The sequence below is a fragment of the Camarhynchus parvulus genome, chromosome 3, assembly GCF_901933205.1.
Source record: "Camarhynchus parvulus chromosome 3, STF_HiC, whole genome shotgun sequence".
NCBI lineage: Eukaryota > Metazoa > Chordata > Aves > Passeriformes > Thraupidae > Camarhynchus > Camarhynchus parvulus.
In genome coordinates, this window is record NC_044573.1 from 59,944,086 (window position 1) to 59,967,379 (window position 23,294).

The 23,294-nt window shown below is 38.9% G+C and overlaps 1 protein-coding gene across 1 annotated transcript in view; it reads left to right on the forward strand.

Moving 5' to 3' along the window:
- The window catches only part of THEMIS (thymocyte selection associated), a 71,009-nt gene that overhangs the window by 19,973 nt on the left and 27,742 nt on the right, over positions 1-23,294 (forward strand). Inside the window, exons 3-4 of the mRNA XM_030946086.1 lie at positions 1,274-1,732; positions 4,428-5,470. Of these exons, the coding sequence (XP_030801946.1) occupies positions 1,274-1,732; positions 4,428-5,470 (1,502 nt within the window). The remainder of the gene's footprint in view (positions 1-1,273; positions 1,733-4,427; positions 5,471-23,294) is intronic.

The window sequence follows — 23,294 nt, forward strand, 5'->3', positions numbered from 1 at the left end:
GTAGGATATTTAAAATCTTTCAGACATGGCTTAAACTACTCATGGGATTTGGAGCTGCCATAAAAGTGTCTTTAGTGGTACCAACCAGGCTCTTTGATACCTCATCCCATGCTTCCTCCTTAGCAGCCAAAATGGGAGTATACCTTTACCACAAAGTGCCCTCTCTGCGGTCCAGAGGAGTCAATAGCATGGGGGAGAGAGTCCATAGGATTTTTGCTGGTTGGCTTTGGCAGACAAAGGGAGAAAAGGCACAGTGTCTCCCATGGAGCTTGGCTTCTTTGTCACTGTAGCTGTAGCTACTGGTTTGTTTGTGACTGGCAGACTTGGCCTAGAAATATCCTTTATTCTCACCTATATTCACTCAAAAGCAAGTCTTTGTCAATGTCTGTCTTAGGAAGCTGCACTGCAATTCCATATGGCAGCATTCACAATTGTGCCACGCCTTGTAAGGAAGACAGCTGAATCACACAGTTCAGCTAAGACCTGCTTTTTAGTCCTCTCAACCCTCCAGTTCATCTTCCTTTATGAAAACCCTCACGCAAATATAGAAATGTACACATTTTTCTTGCAATGGAAACTCCTAATGAGACAGATCCAAAGGGCATGATTAACATGAAGTAATAATGTCCCTAGGAGATTGGGAAGCTCAGATACAGCTTCTGCCTTGCAGAACTTCAGCATTTTAATTGCCTAGTGATGGCTGGAGTGCTACAACACCCAGACTTTGAATTAATCCAGCTGGTGGACTGGGCTGTCAGATACACTAAAATCTATTTGCTCTTTCTTATCTGTAGGTGCTACTCTTTCATTTGGGATGTATCTTTAAACACACTTGGTCTAGGAATTCCCAGTCTGTGTGTGGAAGGTTACATAGTACTGATGTTTAGACAAGAAATTTATCCTGCATGAACTAATCACATTAATGCTATGTTTCCTCACACCACATCTGCATTTCAAAGGCTGGTTTCCTGAGAAGACAAATAGGAATTTAGGATAATTTTTCTTTTTTCTGCAGCAATGAAAAATTTTACTGTGGACTAAGAATACTGGATGTCTGAAATTAGATACACATCAGAAAGGGTTAATTCCAGTTGTCTATATGTTGTACCAGCTGATATTACCTCTATAGAGTCGTATTTTTAGCAATTGAGCTATCACCTATGAATTATTTGATTTGCTTTGCTCTCCATTTTCATAACATTCACAGTCTAAAATCTGGCATGACTTTGTCAGAAATATTTCCCTTTTTATAATGCAAGTTTTCTGTTCTTAGGTCTTTATAAGGTTGTGGCAGATAAGGCTCCATATGTCAGCATTGAAGAAATTGCAAGAAAAGTCTCTATTGGGTCAACAAGGTTTGGCCATCCTTCTTTCTACAGTGCCAAGGATATAAAATTGGAAAATTTCACTATCAAACATGATGAGCAGATCACCTTCAACTCAGTGGAAGAGGTCCATGGAATGATGGCTGTGAACTGTGTCGTGGTCAGAAATAACCAGTCTTTTTCCTTTACTTTGCCCCTTTCACAAGAAGGAGAATTCTATGAGTGTGAAGATGACCAGATATACACCTTAAAAGAGATTGCAGAATGGAAAATCCCTAAGGGTAGAAACCGGATTGTTAAACTTTCCACTACTTTACATACTTGGGACTCCTCTAGTCCACTTCCTGAGAATTTTGATGGCTGTTTGATTCTCATGCCTGTCTATGAAGTGCAAGCAGTAATGAAATGTAAGTAGGAATTAAGAATTAAAATCTGTGTTCTGTTCAACTTGGTGTAGCAAATTCCAAAATACCCTTAAATACACAACATTTTCTTAAACTAGCCATGAAAGATTCAGTTTGTTAAAAATTCCTTATCCATATTTGCCACTAATGTTATTTTCAAGAGGAAGAAAGATAAAAATAATATATTTTTAGTATATCTTTATCATCTGTTAGTTCAGATTATTACCTTGCATTTCTTTCTGTTGCTATTTTGTTGATCACTACAATTAAATCCTCACTGAAAATGTATTGCATAGTAAAAAGGTTGAGTTTAGGAATTCTGTTCAGTTCCCAGATTCTCTTTCTTTGTGTCTTAGTCTTCAGCCATGGAGAAGGCACTTGATGGCTTCATATGGCTATGTCTAGGAGGTAGAAAAAGAAAAAAAACTATTGTACATGTTGCAATACACTTAATTGCCATTTAATTTTCAGAATGAGGATGTTAGAGAAAGGAAAATCATATCATTTTATTCTGTTGCAGCAACGAATATCAACTGAATATAAACACAAAAACTCATGGACAATTTCTGAAACCTGTAGGTTTGAGGAAACAGAAAGATTAGAAAACCAGTACCTTTAAAAGTTTATACTCTGAGGTTTTATTTTAAAAAATTCCAAAATATTTATGACACTAGTTGTTCCACCAAAACCTTGATACATCTGGGTTCTGATTGCAGGATAGTAGCTTAGCTTTTGAGAAGGTTTTTCTGCTTGTTGCATTCACTAGAAGCAAACCAATGAGCTCCATATAAATTGAATCCTAACAGAAGTATGGCTTCATGAGGATATTAAGCAAGAAGTCTTTTCACAATTGAGCATTTCTCTGTTGAATTATGTAAGCAAATGGACAAAAGAGAAAGCAATAAATGCAGGCAGAGATTGTTAACACAGTATACCATAGTCATTGTATGCTTATCATAAGACATTCAGCTATGCTTGCTATGTGATTTAATGTGTGAGTTTGGAAAATAGAACTTCACAAGATAAAGCAACTGTAATGTAAAAGTAAATGTAAAAGTAATGTTTGCTGTAACTCTAGCTAGATTCAAGGATCTAGCTCATCTCCTGAAGCTCAATTAACTCAGGTTTATTGGTATATCCACTAAGATATATGTGCAGAATCAGTAGGAATTTAATGCCCCTGAAAATCTTCAGAAGATTCAGAAATATTTGGTATTCATTTGTCTTCCAAGCAGTTATTCCAATCAGGATTGTATTTGCTGTTTTTATTTTAAATTTCATTGTGTTCTCAACATTTAAGAAGCATTGCATATGTCCTAAATATCCATTTAATACAAACTGGAAAAGTAGGCTTTACGGTACATGAATAACTACTTTCTTGTGGACCATGAAGAATGGATTTTCACCATTTTTAGGAGAACTATAAATAGACACAAGATTAATTAGGACAATTACTATCCACTCTAAAAAAAAGATTCCTGATAACTGGGATAACTGATTACATTTTCACAGGCGGTGAGTAGGAATCCTCTATATGTCTCATTATTAATAATGAACAAGATGTGTGTGTGGAACTTGCACAAATGCTCATAGAAAGTTTCATTTTCACCAGTCATTTTCCTTTGTTGACTTTCCCTTGTGGTGCTCAGGATGTCTATCATCTCAAGGTGTCAATGTGACAAAAGCAGAGTTAGAACAAACAGACCCCAAATCACTGTCATAGAACTCCGTCATATAAAATAAATCCAATACCACCTTTTCAGTATAAAATATTGGTATGTCCTGCTACAAGGAAGTGTGAATCCAGTATATACTATCCATTTGTGTAGGTCTATGCAGAATAAATCTTATTGAAGAGAGTCATTAAGTATTATTTGCTTGTTAAATTTTACTGCCTTGGTCAGTGATCTGCGGTGTCACTGACTTGGAGCCAAATTCTTAAACAAGCCTTAATTACATAGTTAGCTCTGTTCTTGGAAGTTTTGCATTCAAAATTTTGCAAGTTCAGTTGTGGTAAAAGAGCTGTTGTTCCCTGTCAGGTTGTTAAATTCACTGGCTCAGTTCTGATAGTGAATAAAACCAGGTGATGCAGAAAAAGATGCAACAGTTCCAGAGAGGAACATAATATGAAAATGTCTTAATTCATAAAAATAACTTACTGTTAGTTATACAAATACTTTGCCATTTTGTTAAGTGACAAATGTTTTAATTATTCTTATAAATATCAAAATACCTTTTTTCTCCCAGTCTGGCTATAGCAGCAACGTGTTGTTAATGGATCCAAATGCTATTTATTTCTTAAAAATGTTTTCCCACTCATTTCTTTAGAGAAACTCTAAGCCACTATGTAATAAAAAAATAAAAATACAGTTTGCACCCAAGAGTTTGAGAAGATAAAGAACTGATTAAACTTGAAGGTATTGTGGGGGAATAGTGAACTAGCCTTTTCTTTTTCTTAAAATTTTGTTCACTTGCACACCTTATTGTCTCTCTTCATTTGTGTGGTCTCATGCACATCTGATAACCACATCTCTCAAATTACAACAATTAGACTTTGGCTGGCCCAGTTAGTAGTGCACATTTACACATGGACATGCATGCCTCGGGGAAGGTACTTTTGGTATCTGGCAACAGGATGTGTATTTTATTTCAATGTCAGTTTGAAAACAAAACCCAATATATTTCTCTTTCTTTTCAGTTCGAAAGGACATAATTCATATCCTCTCAGATCTGGATGTTGAGGTCAAGGATGTAACAGACCATTATGATATTAGCTCTTTCCTTCAGCCACTTTCTTTGGAAGATATATTTGAGACAACAAGTAAAGAATTTCCTATGGTTGCTCAGATAATGGAAGGGCCTTCGGGAAACCAAAAACCTTATGATTTATTGTCTACAGGGAAAGAGATTGTCATCTACAAAAAGTACCAGGCAGCAAGAATCCTAGCCTCTGAGATGAGAAGTGATTCCTCCAAAAGACATTATTTAATCCCTATGAGCTACAAAGGAAAGTTCAAGAGAAGACCTCGGGAGTTTCCAACTGCCTATGACTTAGAGATAGTGAGAAATGAAAAAGAACACCTTCATGTTGTAGCAACTAAAGCCTTTACTTCCCCTCATAAAGAGCTTTTTTCTGTTTCAGTTGGAGATCAATTTCTAGTTCAGCAATGCCAGACTAGTGAAGTTCTATATGAGGGAGGAAAGAAACTCATAGATGTTTTAGCTTGTGAGCAAATACTAAGTGATTCATATAAAAAAGTGCTCCTCCCTATGTACATGGAAGGTGGCTTTGTGGAAGTGGTTCATGACAAGAAACAGTACCACCTCTCTGAGATTTGCAAAGAATTCCATTTGCCTTTTAATGTCAAAGTGTCCGTCAGGGACCTTTCCATTGAAAAAGATGTCTTGGCTGCTGCTCCTGGTCTGCAGTTTGAAGAAGAAATCACAGACTCTTACTTGCTGATCAGTAGTGCCAGCAGTCCAGTGGAGAGCTGGGAGATTCCTGTGTATCGCTTAAACATGTTGGTCCATTTGCTCAGCAAAGATGTCCAGACAATGGCACCGCCTGTGACGAGGACAACAGTGGAAGAGGTCAGCGAAGAGGAATACTATATGTTGAGAAGATATGAAAACCTAACCCTTCATCCACCACCCAGGCCTCCCAAAAAGCCAACAACAGCACCACCACCTACTTTTGCAGTGCCTAAGCAAGATGTGTCTGATGTACTACAGGCTCCAAAGGTAAGGTATCCCATCTTGTCTTTGAATGTCTTACAACCACAGGTCATGTTCTGTGGGTTTAAAGTCTTCATTTCACTGTTGCATCCTTATGCCATGTACACAGATGGCTCTCAGCTCCCTGTAATGGGCAAATTAGCAATTACAGACAGGAATGGCTAAAATCTCCTGTGTGTGTTAATTGATCCATGAAAAACAACAAAACCATGCCGACTCAAAGCAGAAACCTTGGCTGTATAATTTTGCATGGATAATCCTTTACTGCACCATTGTAAAAGTGAAGGGAGGGATTTGAAGTGCCTGTATTTAAATCTTTATTAAGGGGAAGCATATGTTTTCGTGATGTAAAGATAATTTTGCTCAGCTGGAAATTGTGGAATTAAATTCACAGAGAGACAGGTTGTATTGAAATTCTTGAATTCACTGTTTTGCACTCACCCAAGTGGGAAATAGGTTTGGAATTAAAAAAAAAAAAAAAAAAGAAGCAGTTCTTTTTCTTTTAGAATAGAAGCTGATATTAAAATAGAAGAGCCCCTTCCAGGACAATTTTCTTGATGTTTAACTAACTAAGACAATGCATTTGTTCATTAATCTTTGTGTTGGGTCTGGCTGAGGTGCAGTTAATTTTCTTCACATCAGTCTGTGAAGTAGTTTTTGGATTTTAGATTTAATCAGGGCTCATAACACACCAATCTTTTGGCTGTTTTACAGCCATGCACCCCCAGTGTCAAGGCCTTCTTGATTTCCCAGGCTCCCCCATGGAAGTTCATTGGGGTTGGGCAAGAAGCTGGGAGAGGACGTATATGGGGGAGCTGACCCCAGTTGACTAAAGGGATATTCCATTACACATAATGCTGTGTTCAGCAATAAAAACTGAGGGGGTGATTTGCCTAGGAAGGCAACCATAACTCAGAGACTGGTTGGTCAGCAGTCTGCTTGTGGGAGGTGGTGAGGGACTGCCTTTGCATCGCTGCTTTGGGGGTTTTTCCCCCTCTTTTCTTCATTTATTAAGCCATCTTTGTCTGAACCCACAAGTTTTCCTACTCTTGCTCTTACCATTCTCTCTCCTGATGAGATCATCATCCTGATGTCAGGGTGGACTGAGCACCCTATATTGTGATTGCTATGCTTTAAATAAAATGTAACTCATGTTATTATATTTTGGGGGATTCAGAGGGAGGTTTTTTTTTGTGTGTTGGTATGAAACTGAAGTTGAATTGTAGCCTTTGATAGGGCAGTGTTTGTGAGTACCTCTCTTTGCCTGCTGCTTCTCTCTTTCTTCAATTCCAAGACCACATTCAGGCCCAAAACTCCACATAGAACCTGGGAGATGGTTACAACAGTCTATAGGAGGATTGAATGCATAAGGTGGCTCCCTAAGATAAGGGTACTACCAAAAAAATGATGTTTCATTTTCTCCTGTCTTTACTGCAGACATGTCTTTTCTTCTAATTTTTACAATGAACATTAAGAGGCTTAAATAAGACATCCTGTTGTGCAAGGAAGGATACATGAGAAACTTGTCCATGGAGCTCACAGGCCAGCAATCATCCTGGTGCTGGCCAGGGGTAAAGAAGTGGGGGAAAATTCCCTAAAGCTGTGTTTCTGGTCAATCTGTACCCTTGTCAGAAGGATTCAGGCCTCCTGCAGTTACTGATGGCTGTGTGTGCGGAAAAGCAGGTGGATGCTGACTCCTGCTCAGGCTCATGCAGAAGATAACATTTTTCTAAAGTGAGAAGAGAGTGGTAAGGGTAGAGGAGGGATGAGCTGAGGTTCTTTTGCACGTTCATGAGTGAGAGCAACTTTAGACTGCAGCTCTCCAGACAGAGGAGATAAATTAAATGCTATTTAAGAAGACCGTTTTTAATTTTTTGAGGGGCCTTTTTTGCCTTTTATAAATAAATAATAAACTGCAGTCAGAATGCTTGGAGTTATGCATATTGTAAATCTCCTCCTCTGGGAGGTGAAAAAAGTAGAGATCCTTATTGACTAGATTAAACATCCTGAGCTGTAACATATTGTGTTTAAAGTCACACAGAATGCATTATCTTTTCTATCCTGAGCACCATGAGTCCTCTGAGAGGACGTGGATGGTAGCAGCTAGGCTCTGCCTTGGCCCCTGTGCAGCACTAGGGGACATTGTGGGTTTTTTTCAAATGTATCAGGAATGTCTGAGGGTTCAGAAAGTCAGAAACTGTGACAAACTGATAAATAGCCATCTTTGCATATTTTGTGACTATGCATAGGCTTATTTGCATAAATAACAGATGAGCATCCTAATGAGCTGAACTTAAGCCTGACAAGGTGGCAGCCTGGGATAAGCTTTAGTGCTGCATGAGTTGCCACGCTGCTCCTGCAGGCAGCTCCCTGCCTGGTGCTTGGGGAGTTCTGGCTGCTTGCTGGAGACTCGTGAATGGTTTCCTTGCGCATCAGTTGGGAAGCTCTGCTTGGTTTGGAGCTCCAGGATAAAATGCTGCTGCTGCTGCTGCTGCATGGGTCCACAGAAGACTAAGATCTGCCTGGTTTTTGCCAATACCTGAGGATTATCTGCAAGCATGGATCACTTTATCTACAGCTTGTGCTTTGATCACCTCAGCTTGCAGCAAGGCTGTGAGGGCAGAGAGGCTCCAGCTGTCTCTTCCTGCTGTTCTCTGACCTTGGTAAGGAAACTCTGGGCCCAAGAGCAGGGCTGCCATGCTTCACTGCATACTTTTGGTCATGTGAGTCACTGGTTTGTATGAGATTGGCATCCAGTGTGGACTGGAACATCAGATGAGAGTGAGAACTGCCTCTGCTTGTGTGCAAGGTGCAATGCTGCACAGACATGGATGTCTGCACAGTTCAGCAAAGTCCAGAGACAGCAGATGAATTCTCAAACATGATACAGCTGCACGAACTAAGCATTGTGCCCAGTCTCTTTACAGGGCTAAATAAGTTGGCTCAGCTTCTGCTGATACAGCTTTCACTTCCACAACCTGGGATCTCTCCTCTCCCCTCTACAGAACTGCACAGACCTTCCCTTTCCCTCTCATACGAACATTTTGTTTTGTATTACTTGCTAATTGAATTAAAAAAGACAACCCCCAAGAAAATGCGCGCAAACTAAACAAATGAAAAAAATAGCTGGTATTGAATGATGAAAATAATCTTACACTTTATACAGCAGATATCTATCTGATATTCCTAGCCTATAACAGGTATTTATTATTGGTAATAGCCAATACCTCCACCCACAAGCACCCCCAGCTGAGGACAGGAATGACATAACAGCTTGTACCCTTTGTCTCATGGTAAAATGTGTTATAAAATTCACCAGAAATCTACATTGTCTTTGCTAGAATCATTGGAATGAATTTCAGAGAGGGCTTTAACTGACATGTAGAATTAAACCGTCATTCAGTTCCTGGTGTGTGAGCTTATCTAGAAAGTGAGAATGAAACCCTAGAAGTTAATGTTACTGATTCAACAATAGTGCATCTCACCTTTTTGCCAAGTGGTTCCTGGAGAGAAGTTCCTGTGGGAGTACTCAGTCAGGACCTCACTTTCTAGAAATGAAAATTCATGTAAAGGGAATAACACAGATTTATCTGGTTTTTTCCACACATTAGAAACATCACTGCAAATATGAAAAACCAAGATTTCACTTGGTAAATTCCTTTAAAATAGTTTTCTAAAATTTTCATTTTTACCTGCTCGGAAACCCACTGTTTCCTTCCCTTCAAGAGGATTCAAGCAGCAAAAGTTTTCTAGCTTTCTCTTTGCCTGTCAGTACAAGCAGTAAATATCCTAAACATTTAAGAAGGTGTTAATCTATGTCCCTCAGTGCTTTGGTATTAAATTGAAACAAAGGATCCATGCCAAATATTGCTAAATGGAATCTTAATCAATGCATGGAAAGCCACAATTTAGCCTTGTACTCCTAAGACCATAAGGGCATTGCTGAAGGGACAAAAAAGGCAGTATTTCACACCTGATAAGGAGTAAGAGAGGTTAGCTCCATCCAATGCTGTTATCAATGGTCTGCTTAGTCATGTATCTAACTTGAGCAGCAGTAAAATCAGTAAAATATCCACCAACTGGATTGCTGCTAAATAACTTTATGAATGTGGAACTGGAAAAGTCAGTCACAAGCAGTAATCTGCTCATCTCTGGCAAGAAAGCTGAGAGAATTCCAGCCAAGGAAACTGGAATTTAATAAAATAGGAGCATCAGGGCATGATAGTTAATCGTCATTTTGTGTTAAGGTCCATTATCCTTTCAAAAGTCATTACAGTGCTAAGATACCAAGAACTTTCTTGCTTTCTTGCTTTTTATTTCAAAATTAAAATGAAAGAAAAATTATCACTTCCATCTGGCTTTGCAGTTCTACAAACTGAGCTATCGAAATCTGCCATTAACATATTTATCGCATCTGTCTTCACAGCAAAATGAAGACTTATCTGGAATTAAGTTGATAAGACATAAGCTGCATTTCTCAGCAAATGAGTTTTCCTGTACTGTCTCCTTTCCTTCCTCATAAGTATTTCTTTTCTGCTTCCAGAGCATTTTTCACATTTTTGCCTCCTTTATAGAGTAGATTTAACACAAATATTTCTGCTGTGTAGCAAGAAAGTAACCTTCCTAAACAAAAACATACTAGAAAATGCACACTGCACAGCCAGGAAAGAATAGGCAAGAACAGACTTCAGGAATTAACAATCTTTTGGCTCTAGAAATCTAGAAATGAGGAAGAAAAAAGAGGTTCATTAGTGGATGCAGAAATGTGCATATGCAAACATAAGGAGGAGGGTTTCTCTCTGACATGTGCGGAATTGTGGTTGCTGATGCTGCACCTGTGCTTCCTCTTCCTCTCTTTTTTCTTGTCCCCACAGAAGAGGATGTTTCCCACTCCCTGGAATCTCACTTTCCACCCTCTCTTTCCCCCTCCTTCCCCACATCCTATCTATTGTTTCTCCCTATCATTTTCCAGTAGCTTTGTAAATAACGTGAAGGCTGCAAGTACAGCTCTACAAATTGAGGAGCACCCCATACTGTCATTGTGGCCAATTTCCTAAAGTGTCTCAAAATCCTATCCCCACTCAGCCTCACCTGGTGAATCAGACCCCAATTCCCTCCAAGTCCTTGTGCTGCAGCTTCTCACTTCTCCAAGAGCCGCGTTCACACTGTGCCATGGGTTCCTTTCCCTCCTAAAACCCATCCTGTGACAGACATGTCTGATTTCCCCCAGACAGGTGTGTTTGGGTGCCCCCATGCTGCACTTTTCAAGTGCCTTTCACCCCACCCCTAACCTATATGATATTGGTTCCCCAGTCCCCTGTGCTTCTTTCAACAGGCTTGCATTTTCCTGTCCTCACTTCTTCCCAACACGTCTCCCTCTTCTTGCTCTTGTCTTATGCCGTGAGCTGAAGCCAAGGTCATAGGCACAAAGGAATGGGAGCTGCAGGCACATCTCAGGTTACACACAGGCTTTTGTTGCCTTCCCCAGCAGCATGCATTCCAAACCTCAGCACGGGATCGGTCTCCTACTCAGATCTTAGGGCAAAGCAGCATGTAGGGGCCAACAAGTGTTGAGCACTTTGATTTTCTTGTTGGCTGGACAGTCCAAGCTGAAGGATTTTATATTGATGCAGATATCCTTGTAGCTGTGTTTGGATCTGAGGGCCTGTAACCATTTTCTGGAAAGCCTATCCACATCCTCATACTATGCTGGGCTGAAGTCTACACATGTGCCATCCCATTTCACCTCCTGGGGTTTTCTGCAGAAGAAACCAAGCAGTGCTGGCTGGAGACCAGGACTGCTGGGTGCCCTATGGACTCTGAATGAACCAACTGGAAGGGGTTGGAGGAACTGGAAACCTTAAAGCCCAAGCTAATGGAGGACTGGAATTTTCCTGATACTCTCAGTACTCTCTTTTCCTTTTTAAAAATACCAAAAGCTTAAAATTTCCACAGAGAATAGTCAAGTCTGCAGTAGGCAGACTTACTGTGGTTTGATGTTAGTCTCAAATCTGAAATACAGTGGGGAAGATATCACTGTGCCTGCCAGAAGGACAGACAGTACATAATTGCCTGAAGAAACAGCAGGGCAATCTGAGGTGTAAGTCTCACTGCAGAAAGGCATTAGTGATACAGGAAATGCTGATATAGTACATGGAATTAAGGAAGGTACAGATGAACATTTGGATATGCTGACTGATGAAAATGCCAACTGGTTAAAAGCAAATTGCTTAATTTAGAGCTAAAAATTAATTACTTGCAGAACAAAGAGAAAAGAAATATAAAAATAAAGAGGATGCCCAGAAGAAATAAAAACTTGAATCACATGAAAATATGGAACCCTTGATAAGAAGGAAAATCCTGAACAGAGTGTGTGAGGCAAAAGCCATTGATGTCAGTAAGGAAAGAACTGGCTGGCACATTTTTTTTTCCTGTCTCACAGAAAGCACATAACATAATAAAACACACAGCATAAAAAGATCATATAATTATGTATAATTCTGAAGCAGGACAAAAAAAAAAGTGGAAGAATTAATCTAAAATTTGAGGAATGACTGCAGCAGAATAGAAAATAGAATTTGGGGAGTGAGGGCACAGAAATGTCTTCTTTTTCAACTGGGGTTCCAAGAAGCCTGACTTCACTCAAAGCTGATCTGCAGGCTGCATTTTACTGTTTTGTTCTTCTCCTCACAGCATGAAAATTGGAAAATTAAGTTTGTAGACAGCTAGCTGTTGATGCACCAGCTGTTATGGACTATATTTTGGACTTCTGTTTGGAAATCACTAAAGACTTTTCCAGTTTAAAATGTCCAGAGATAATCTAAAGCCCAGCAAATTTCCAGCAGGAAGTACAGTCCCCATACTCCTGCAATGCCTGTCTGCAGCAGTGGAGGTGACCAGGCAGGCAGCTCCCCAGAATGCCACAAAGCAGCTGCCAGGGCTCTGGACAGCTCCCGAGCTCTCTGACTCTATCCCTGCTCAAACACCTTCAGGAACTTTCCTGGGCTCTGAAGGCCAGCTCGCCTGGGGTGGCTGGTGTTGTGGTGCTGTGAGGGTCCCCAGGACAAGGTGAGAGATGAGAATTTGACCCCAAGTTCTCTGAAGACTGATTTATTATTTTATGATATTATATTAAAAGAAATTATATACTAAAAGTATACTAAAGGAAGAGAAAGGAGACATCAGAAGGCTAGTCAAGAATGAATAATAAAAACCTGTGACTGACCAGAGTCTTGACACAGCTGGACTGGGATTGGTCATTAAATAAAAACAATTCACATGCTGGATAAACAATTCTCCAAATCACATTCCAAAGCAGCAAAACAGGGAGAAGCTGAAGCTTCCCAGCTTCCCAGGAGAAGAAATCCTGGCAAAGGGATTTTTCATAAAATATTACGGTGACAGGCTGCTGTCCCTGCTAGCAACCCTTTGGACTCTTTATTTGTGGGAATGGGCCTTGGGGTACTCTAACCACCAGATGAGGCCTGGGAACTGTGTGGAAAGAGGTAGTTGGCACAGGTTGAAATGAAATCCAGTGATGTTTTCCAGGTTGAAATGAAATCCAGTGATGTTTGTGTAATCAACTAGTGTTGATAGAGCCACTGCTAAAAAACTATGGGGAAAAAAAAAGAAAAAGAAGGAGCTTCACTAAAGTCACTTCAGTGTTGTATATGGTCAGTGTAAGGGACAGCACTGACATTGCCCATTCACATTATGCATTCTTTCATGAAATTCAAGATTTGGCAGTACTGTCAGCTGAGCATTCTGGTAATGAAGGCATCCCAGCAGGTTGGGATTATGCTTTGAAATCTATGCCCCATGACAAGAAATGAGAAAGTTGCTGTCAATGTGAGAGCAGGGTCACATCCTAAAACACCTGTAGAAATGGTTCACATTTTTCAGAGTCCTTGGAGTGAGGAATTGAGTGATTATCAAGAAAGAGAGAGTACTGTGGAGGGACTCATCAAATCCATTAAAATTTGTAATGTCCAAAGCCCTGGGCTTTCCTTCTTTACTTTTTGAATGTGTTAATCCATAGACACAGCATAAAAAAAATATGAGGGAGCTTTTAAGGACTAAAATATAATGTATTTATTGTTTCTACCACAAATATTTTTTTTCTTCATATGTAGAGGTGTATAATTTACACTGAACTTTTTCAAGTATTTAATGACATTTTGGTCTTGTTTTACCTCAGAACACAAAACAATTTTACTAGTAAATAGATGCCATGGCAGTGTGTTGTGACATAGTGGTTCAGATTTTCTTTTCTTTTTTCTTTTTTTAATACAGAATAACAGGAAGAGTAAAAATGCACAGAGTATTCAAGTCTGTTGTGATTCCTGTAGTGCCACTGAAAAACCAGAGCAGTGATCCCAGGCTTGCAATTGCTGTAGGTAGTGGCTTGTATCAGTGGACAACCTGAACTAGCGTGATGGAGCCTAAGTAGAGAGTCACTTAATAGGAGTCATTGGGGAAAAAAAAAAGGAAAATAAAGGAAACTCTTTGCTAGTTTGTGGTGTGTCGTGGACCACCCTGATGGAAAACTGATGATGAACCCTGCTTTAGTTTGGACTCTAAATTACCTAGAGTTGAAATATGTTTAATAAACCAGGATAAAGCTATTCCCAAAGCATCACTTTTAAACTTAAAGAGTCTTTGAAAAAGTAAATAATATTTTATGTGTGAAATGAAGAAACCATATCTGGAAGGTACTTTTAGGGATCCATCTGTTTTGCATAAGTGGTAAATGCATGTTCTGCAGTATTAATGAGGAAAAAGTGGTTCAGTTTGCTTGTGAATTACTGTCATTTGAAGGGAAATGTGCCAAGAAATTGAACAGTAACTCTACAAGAAAATTCTGGCTATGTGAGGAGAGGGGTTTGCAGGAGCTCAGTAGGTCTGGCTTACATCGCTGCTTCTGTAAGTGCTGCTTCAGTGACCACAGGCAAATCACAAAAATATCATTGCCTCCAGATACATGAAGAAACTGCCAGGTGTGAAGAGGGATTGTGGATTTACAGCTCATTAGTTACTTTAAATGGATGCTTAAAGCTCAGGTAAATGCAAGATACATGGCCTCACTTTCTGTAAGGGTCAGAGCTGCCTCGCATTTACTCTGGAGCAGTAACCACACGGACAGTTGCCATGGAGTATTAAATGAGCTGTAAATCCATGCTCATTTACTAGGTGGCAACTTGTTCATGTAGCTGTCTCCTCTGCCTGTGAAATGGGACTCGATGCTTCATTTTCACATCTTGGATATTTGTATAGACAAGAATGATTTTTCTACGTATGAAGTATTTTGTGCATTGACTACTGCAATAGCAACAACAATATTATCATAAAAATAATATCAACAATGGAATTACTGGAGATTAGTACATTTTAGCTTTATTTAAAGTTTTTTGCTGGAAGTTAATCTACAAAAGAGGTGAAAAAACAAGTGATAGTTGCCTAGGACAGATGGATTCTGAAGTATTTAAAAGAGGAAGAAACAAGAAAGAATAACATTTAAGAACTTACACCATAGCAAGGTGTTAACCCTGAGGCTCACTAACACCTTTGAAGGATCTTTTGTTAACCACTTCATAGTTTATTCTAATAGTAGACACAGGTCTTTGTGCTTGTCTTCCGCATCTGCTGTGGTCTATCTGGTGTCTTTAGCCTGGTCTTCACCCGCTGGCTTACAGAAGGTAGCAGTTGGTTTCAAGACAAGGAGGGTTATGGATGGAAAGTCAGATGTTTCTTATAATGCCTCCATAAATTTCCCCACCTTGTGGGACTTTGGCAGACAATAACATTAAACTAAGAGTTGCATGTTAAAGGTTAGTTTGTGGAAGTACAAAAGGTGTCAGCTAGGGAAGAAAATGAGGAAAGAGATAGCAGTACAGGTTATATCTATCTATCTAGCTAGCTCTCTATCTCTATTTATCTATACATCTGTATCTTATATTGATACATCATACCTGTATAAAAAGTAGTCAGACATAACTGATGATGTATAAATAAATGCTGGGCTAAAAGGTTATTTTTTGAAGTCAGTTTGACACATCATTTATACTACTTGCAATGATGGAGCAGCACCTCCATTTGGGTGGAATAGCGGATTAAGGAGCTAAGCTAGGAAGGTGAAATTGAGAACTAGTGAAACAGAAAAACAGAATATCCAGTTACATTCTATCAAACTGTGAAATGGGATGGGAAAGCAGAATTTATGTAGGATGGAGAGAATTGCATTTTTGTTACAAGAAGGCTGAGGGTGAGCACTTCTCTTTCTAAAAATGTTCTTTTCCCCTTGTGGATATCTTAATTCATAACAATCCTGCCCTCACTGTCTCTCATATAAAAGTGAAAAGCAGTGTTATGTAAAAAAAATCTGCTCTGTTTGACGCAGCTGAATGCATGCATACATGGTAGCTAACATGAAATATCTGCTCTTTACCTGTTCTTTGCACCTCACTACACACCAGAACACACACGCCAGAGAGATCTTGGTTTGCCTCATACTTTTACTCCATATCACCAACATTTGATGCTGTGAACACCCAGGGTATCAACCTCCTACACTATTCATATTCCCTCTCTGTTCTCATGGTTCAAGCAATAGGAATATGGATGCAAAAACATGGGAGCTAGAAGGAAAACAGAAACTAAATCCTCAAACATCAGGCTTAGATTTTGCATAAGGTTTTTCATTAGTTTGCATCTTCAGAAAAAAAACAGAGATAAAATCGTCTCATGAAATATTGAAACCACTTCTGCCCATACGAATAGCAGAATGTGAAACATCTTGGTCTATGCTGTGAAACAGAAAATAAACCTTCTTATGAATGCTATGAGTTATTGAATAATAATATGGCAGTAGTCTAACGCTGCTATTGTTGAACCTAAATGAAAACCCTTATTAATCATGGATTTGACAGCTCATTCAGTTATAATAATGTTTCCTGTCAATCCAAGCTCTCATTATAATTGGATCTTACTTAGAAAGGAAGATGCTCCATTGACTGCTCAGATGGAGAAAAATACAGGTTTGAAAATGAAAATATCAGCCTGAATTCTGTTTCCAGGGAGCCTGCTTATGCATTTACAAGTTGGATAACAGTTTAATCCTTGCTGTGTGTCACATTTGGATGCTACTATAATAAGATTCTCTCACTGACTAGACACCAGCTCTACAGTCATGACAGTGAAAGTGAAAGCAGGAAGAGCAAATGAAACTTATTCTCAGGGATGCTGGTGTATCATCACCACGACCTAGTTGCAAAGAAATAACTGAAATAGATGGCTTTTCTACAGAAAGTAGCATGTTCAGCTGTGAATTTACATCTAATCTAGTTTCCTGCATGCCCTCTTTTGTGGTTACTCAGTTTGCAGAAAGTATTAGATATTTCACGTGGCATTGAGAGGAGATTAAGTTGCTTCCAGCCAAGGCAGTATAGTGTGCTGTAGGGGTGTTTACCGAGACAGTTAGTGGCAAGGAGCTGTAAATTCATTCCCTAACTTACTGCACAATATCTTTATAAACAAGGCGAGAAATAGAAGCAAAAGCATCCAAAGTGCTTATCAAAGCAGAGGAATATTTGAAAGCACTCGGAAAAGCATTTCTGATAAATGTCATTTGGAAGACACTCTGTGGGCTAAATCTGTAAATTGCATATTGGAGGCCCCAATTTTGTGGGTGTAACAGAGGGAGGTAGGGCATTCTGTGCAGGTCACAACTCATTGAGGACACAGAAAACACAGGGTAAGTAAAACTTAGACTCAAATTTAAAGAAGAAAGGTTTCTAGAAATCTCTTCTAGGGCAGCTGAAACAAGAACTCCCACAAGGTGTTCTTGTTCTGGTTCATTGGTAAACCGGTGTAGTTACAATAAATTGGAATTTAGAGTAATTTCCTAATGAATAGTATAATACTAACCAGCATAGAGACACCAGACTGTTTTCACTGCCTTGCAGGACAAGGGGTAAAAAATTCTGATAACCTTAGGAATTCTTTGCATGAGTATAAGGGCTCACTTCTTGTGCGCTTGATCCTACAGCAGACATGCACACTGAAAAGAAATTAAGTAATCTTTTCTCCCTCTATGGCTCAACCAGAAGAGGCGCAGATGGGAGAATAGGCTGTAATCCACACCAGAATTTAGTAGCTGCATTGGGACAATATACTTCTTCTATTATTTGTCTTCAATCACTGCAGCTTACCTCTATCTTTATTTTGCTTTGTGCCAAGTGAAGACAACTCAGGTCCTCGCTGAGATTGTAGTGCTTGAGAGAAATAAGGGCAAGGCTAAGAATGAAAGTGTTACGAATGTGAACAGGAATAAAAATCCAAGGGAAAGTGGAAACTGCTTGTTTTGGTTTTGTTGTTATGCATTCCTATTTTAGTCACAATAGCTGACTGATTTCTCATCTCCGAATGAATAAATAGAAGTTAAGATTTGTTTCAGGTGAAGAGTTGATGCCAGAGGGGATTTCTTGTATTGTTACAGTGCAAAGACCACTGCGTTACAGACGATCATATGCCTCTACAACCACTCATGCAGTGTGAGTTCATGAGGGTTATGCAATGGTTTATAAGGTGCCTGTTAGCATAAAATGCCTACAGAATTTATTGTGGAACTATGTAATTTGAATGGTGGAATAATAATTCAAAGAATACTTTTCAAAATATATAACTTGATCAGCAGATGTTGAATCCATAAAATAAATATTTATATTCATGGAATAGCTCTGAAAAGGTCAAGTAGGAGACATTTTAATCCATGTTTTCAATTTGTCACTATATGTTTAGAGTAATAAATCATAGCAGCTTTCAAAAATAACAAAGGCAACAGTAACATATGGCTCTCAAATGTCTGTGGACTGCAGATTAAACTAATTTGTTTTTCCTGAGCACCTAAACACAATTTTGTTATTTGTTGGTTGTGATCTCTTCTGTAATTACAAAAGGAGATTTGATACCTAATGGCATAAACCATTATGCTAACAACTTCAAATTAATGGGCTCTTCCAGCTTATTTCAAAAGACACATTGCCAAGCGCTGCCATCATATTTTTCATAACTTTATCAAACGTAAATATATTTTCAGATGTACAAATGCAATTTGTATTTGCAATTTTCAAATGTAAATGCAGCTTCTCACCCTGTTTGCAGGTACAGAACAATTGTAATAACATGACAGTCTGAGAAACTAATTTGTTGATTTAAAAAATACTTTACAAATGTTTTATGTGCATATACATTGTATGCACCCCTAACCAAAATGCCCTACTTGGTTTTCTCTCAACACATCGTGTCACTCAGATGTAACCACAAAACCTCCTCTCTGGTATGACAGATGCATTTGGCTTTTCTAACTGACTTCAGTCATTAGGCAGTGCTAAGCAGTTTCCTGTCTGAAACCCATGCTATGAGCTCACTATTGACTGCTCTGCTGTTTGCCCAGATCCTCTGCTGTGTATTCATTTTGATGCTTTTGTCCTGTCTTAAAATGTCTGGACTGGGATAGATGGCCCTCATGGGACACGTGTGGGTGTGGTTTAGGGACATACAGCTCCATTCACTTTAATGGAATTGAAACTACTTCCAAGAAGTGCAAATTTGGAATATGTGTTTGGGAAGAGCAAAATGGCATGAGTGTCTCTTCAAAGCTGGGCCAGCATGCTGCAGTGATGGATGGCCTGGTACAGCAGAGCCACAGAGAGAGGTGCCTTTTCTTAGGTAGCCACATGTTAGAGATGTGAGCGACACCTCTGTGTGTACGTTTCCACTCTGGTCTCTACTCTCAGTGGTGCCTAGAGAGCCAAGTAGACACATTGTGGTTAGCTGGATGCAGTTTTTAACTGCATTGTGGAGCTTTCCTGATGGTAATCACGGCAAGGGCATGTGAAACATGCCGATGGTACATGTAGTTATGTATATTTTTGTGCCTTGATCTGGAGCTGAACTCCATCCTATGGGTGGCGTAGCAATTAACTCAAAGTGAATGACAGACCTGTTTTTCACAATAGGGCTGTGATTAGTGCATTGTGTTATGGCTGCCAGTACACTCAACACCCATCAGCAGCTCTGGTGAAACCCTGGGGCCATGGATATGTTGGCTTGGACTCTGCAAAGTTGTGCAGGTACAAGTTCTGAGGGATGAGGTGCAGCCCTGGTTCAAAAGGAAATGCTTTGGCAAGGAAGGCTGAGGCTTAAGTGTTATCCAGAAACCTACGGCCTAGAGGAAAACCAGCATTCTCATACAACTGTTTTCATCCCTGGCCTACAAACTGCTCTAGAGTTTGCCTTTTTGGGCTCCCCAGATATGTAGCAAGTGGCAGTCTCTCAGCCTTGTTCAGGAATTTCATGAGGTCTGGAAATTTGGCCATATGCATACAAAGGGTGAAGTTCATTCCTTCATAGAAATGGGCCTAAACACAATTTATCCCCAAGATAAAGGTCTGGGGATCATACTTTTCTGTTATGCACATTTCATTCCTACTGAAGTGAAAATATGTTCAGGGAAAAAATGTATAGATAAACATTTGATGGAATTAATTAGTATGGCTGGGGAAATTTTGTTTTTCTGCAATTTGTTTTTCTCAGTAAAACTAGATATTGCCATGCAAATTCTTTCTGGACAAATAGACAAAGAAAAAATTCAAGTGCAAGCTAGTCCTCCTGTTTCCACAGCTCTTGCAGTGCCAGTAATTGAAGGGCAGTCTGGATTCTGGGATCTCTAACAGGACTTTGTTTTCATCCACCACTTTGCTTTTGTAGCATTGTTTATAACAGGACCCAGAGGCACCCAGAGGAGCCAGAGGTGAGAAGATCCATACATGTTTCAGAGACATAAGAAACACTGACCTGTCAAAGGCAACGGTCACAGATTTTTCTTCAAACCTTTATTTAAAACATGTTGTGCTTGGTTAGAGGTTGATTCTTTCTTTGAGGTCTTGAAATTGTGGAAGACTGTCCTTTGCCCTCTGCAAACATGCACACACACTGTAAGTCACAAAGATGAGAACTGTTTATTTCGACAGTCTAATCCCAGAGCACGCCCCATGCCTTTCTTACAACAAGATGAAAAATGGGGATTTCTGAAGTCTTCACCTTTACTGCTGATAGACATAGGAACAGGGGAAGGAGCCAATGGGGTGTAACTTAGGGGATGGCCCCCAGGGCTTCCACACTGATGAAGATGTAAAGTATTGAATTTTTTAAAAATTGCAACAATTGCAGTAAGTTTTTAATATCTTTGTTGTAAAAAAGAATACTTTAGTTATATTTGCATGTGGAAAGTCCATATGCAGAAAAGCATATGATTTGTAGTTCTGCCATAAATTTTGATTCCTATATACTGAAACACTGCACACATGAATATGTCTGTTCAGCTTCCATTTCAGGTAAGAAAACAGATACATGTGTTTTGGCTTTCCTTTCCTTAGTGGTACATAAACTGTAAAAATGTGCTAAAATCATACCCCACACATACAAGGTTGCTTCATCAAATAGATCCTCTCCTTCTCTCTCTCCATCTTCCTCTCCCTCTCCCTTTCCCTCTCCTTCCTCACTGTATATTGATAATGTAGCATGACAGAAGCACACAATTTTTTAGCTTTCCTCCTCTTTTTGAATTTTATGAATCCATTTTATTCACGCTTATTACACAAGCATCTCACTGTATTAAACTTCTGTCCTAGATAATTTTCAATGGCAGATAAATGAAATCATCCACAGAATAATTTTGTTCTAAAATTATTTTTATTTCATCTGTATTTAATAAATGTATTCCCACCTACTAATCTCACAGGGTTCATATTTTCATTAATAGGTGCAATAAAGTAAATTTATTTCTCTTTCATTTTACTTTTTGATTTTTAGTTCACTAACATTTCTCTTTCATCTGGCAGATATATGTGAATAGATTGAATTTATAGAGAATTATGTTTTAAAATACACTATACCAATATTAGGAGCCCTTTTCCAAAACATAATGAATGTTTTTCTTCTAATAATTTACCTGATATAATCATAGTTTAAAGACAGATAATCTTGGACAAGAAAAATTTGTTTGAAATCTAACTAAACTACTGATATACAACCACTAAGTGCATTTGAATGCATCTGTTTCATTACATTTAAAAGCTTGTTCAGTTCAGGGAAGATGTCAACCCTACTCTTTCAAAGAAAAAAAATCAAACCCATAAAAACCACAGCTTTCCACGTTAGAATTTTGTTTACTACGCCTAGTCTAATTATAAATGCCATATTCATCTTATTCATCTGTAATTTTTTTTAACCACTTAGGTTATGTTCTACACTTTATAATAAAAGGGGTGATATAAAATCCCCATTTAATAAATTCAACATTCGGCATAAACATTGCTGTCATTCTACTTGCAGAACATAACTAATGACTAAAATGTTCCTAGTAAAGCATATTCAGTAGTAGTTCAGAGGACAAAGCCCTTGCTTTGCCTCTGTTCAGAGCCTAGCCTCTTACTATCACAAATATTTTCTTCTTAAATAGTTTAATGTGCATTTTTAACACCACCTTCATTTTGTTTATTTTATTTGCTTTTGGGGGCTCATTTGGATATAGTCTTTGAGAAGAGAGAATGCATCAGCACTACTTTGAAATAAATGCAATTAGAGATGTGAAAATAGGAGCATTCCCATTTCCTACATTCCCAAGGAACACTTCACAAGAGTCTTGATGCACACCAGCAGGTAAATACCATTACTTACTGTCTCCTGAGAAGAAAAAGAAAAGAAAAAAAAAAGCCCTAAACTTACAAAACAATATTGTATCACATTTGAGGCACCACAGAAGGATGAATAGCCCAGTGGTAGTCCCTCTGTCTGAAGGGATCACAGCCAGTTGCAATAAAGTACAAATGCTTTGGCTCCAAGGCAATGCTGGATGCAGCCATGTGACTGAGTCCTGAGATCTTGCTGTGTTGTGTTTTGGGTTCTCTTCTCTGAGAGTTCAGAGGCATGATTCCTTCTATCTGTAACTTGCACCATTTTATTTTTTTTGGACAAGGATTTCAATCTTATTATTTAAAAAAGTTGAATTTTTGCTACTGTTTTGTGACTCATACATTCCTGCAGAGGATTGCATCCTATATGTGGATACCAATGCCACATACCAGTGGCACGAGGAACATGCTCCACTGCTTGCCCCTTCTCTTTAGAAAGTTCTCCACCAAGGGAACTGAAAGTTCAGAGAATACACTGGCTCTGACAATAATTTGTAGTAAAGGAATTTTTTTTCTCTAAATGTGAGAATATCTATTTTTTACAACCCTTTTCCCTGTTGGCAATTGTGTCCTTTAAAGACAAAATTGCAGGCGTTTTGCATAAGCTGCCTAGAAACCTTTGTTTTCGATTTCCCTTGTCCTACATGGTTCAGCCCTGTGCTTCATCTTTCTGAGAGCTTAAAGGCTTGTCCTATCAATTCATGTATCTATATATGCATTCTCCAGATGTACAAATGGTGTAAAATCTATTCACTGGAGATGCCCAGAGGATTAATAATTTAAATAAAAACAATCAGGACTGAGCTAGTGTTTTATAGTCAAAAAATGTCTTTTCCCTATACTATTTCCCCTTCTGGTGCATAAATAATTCCTCTAGCATTAGTGGAACTATGTTAATTTATACCCACAGAGGACTTGGTCTCAAAAGCCTAATTTAGATGACAACACTGAAGTGCAAAGACTTGCCATTTTTATTTGTATGTAAAGTACCAGCACTCAAGTAGTTGCATGTCATTAAATTATTTCTAGAAAATAAATTGCCATTTGGAAGGTTTGCTCTTGGGTGAAATTATATCATT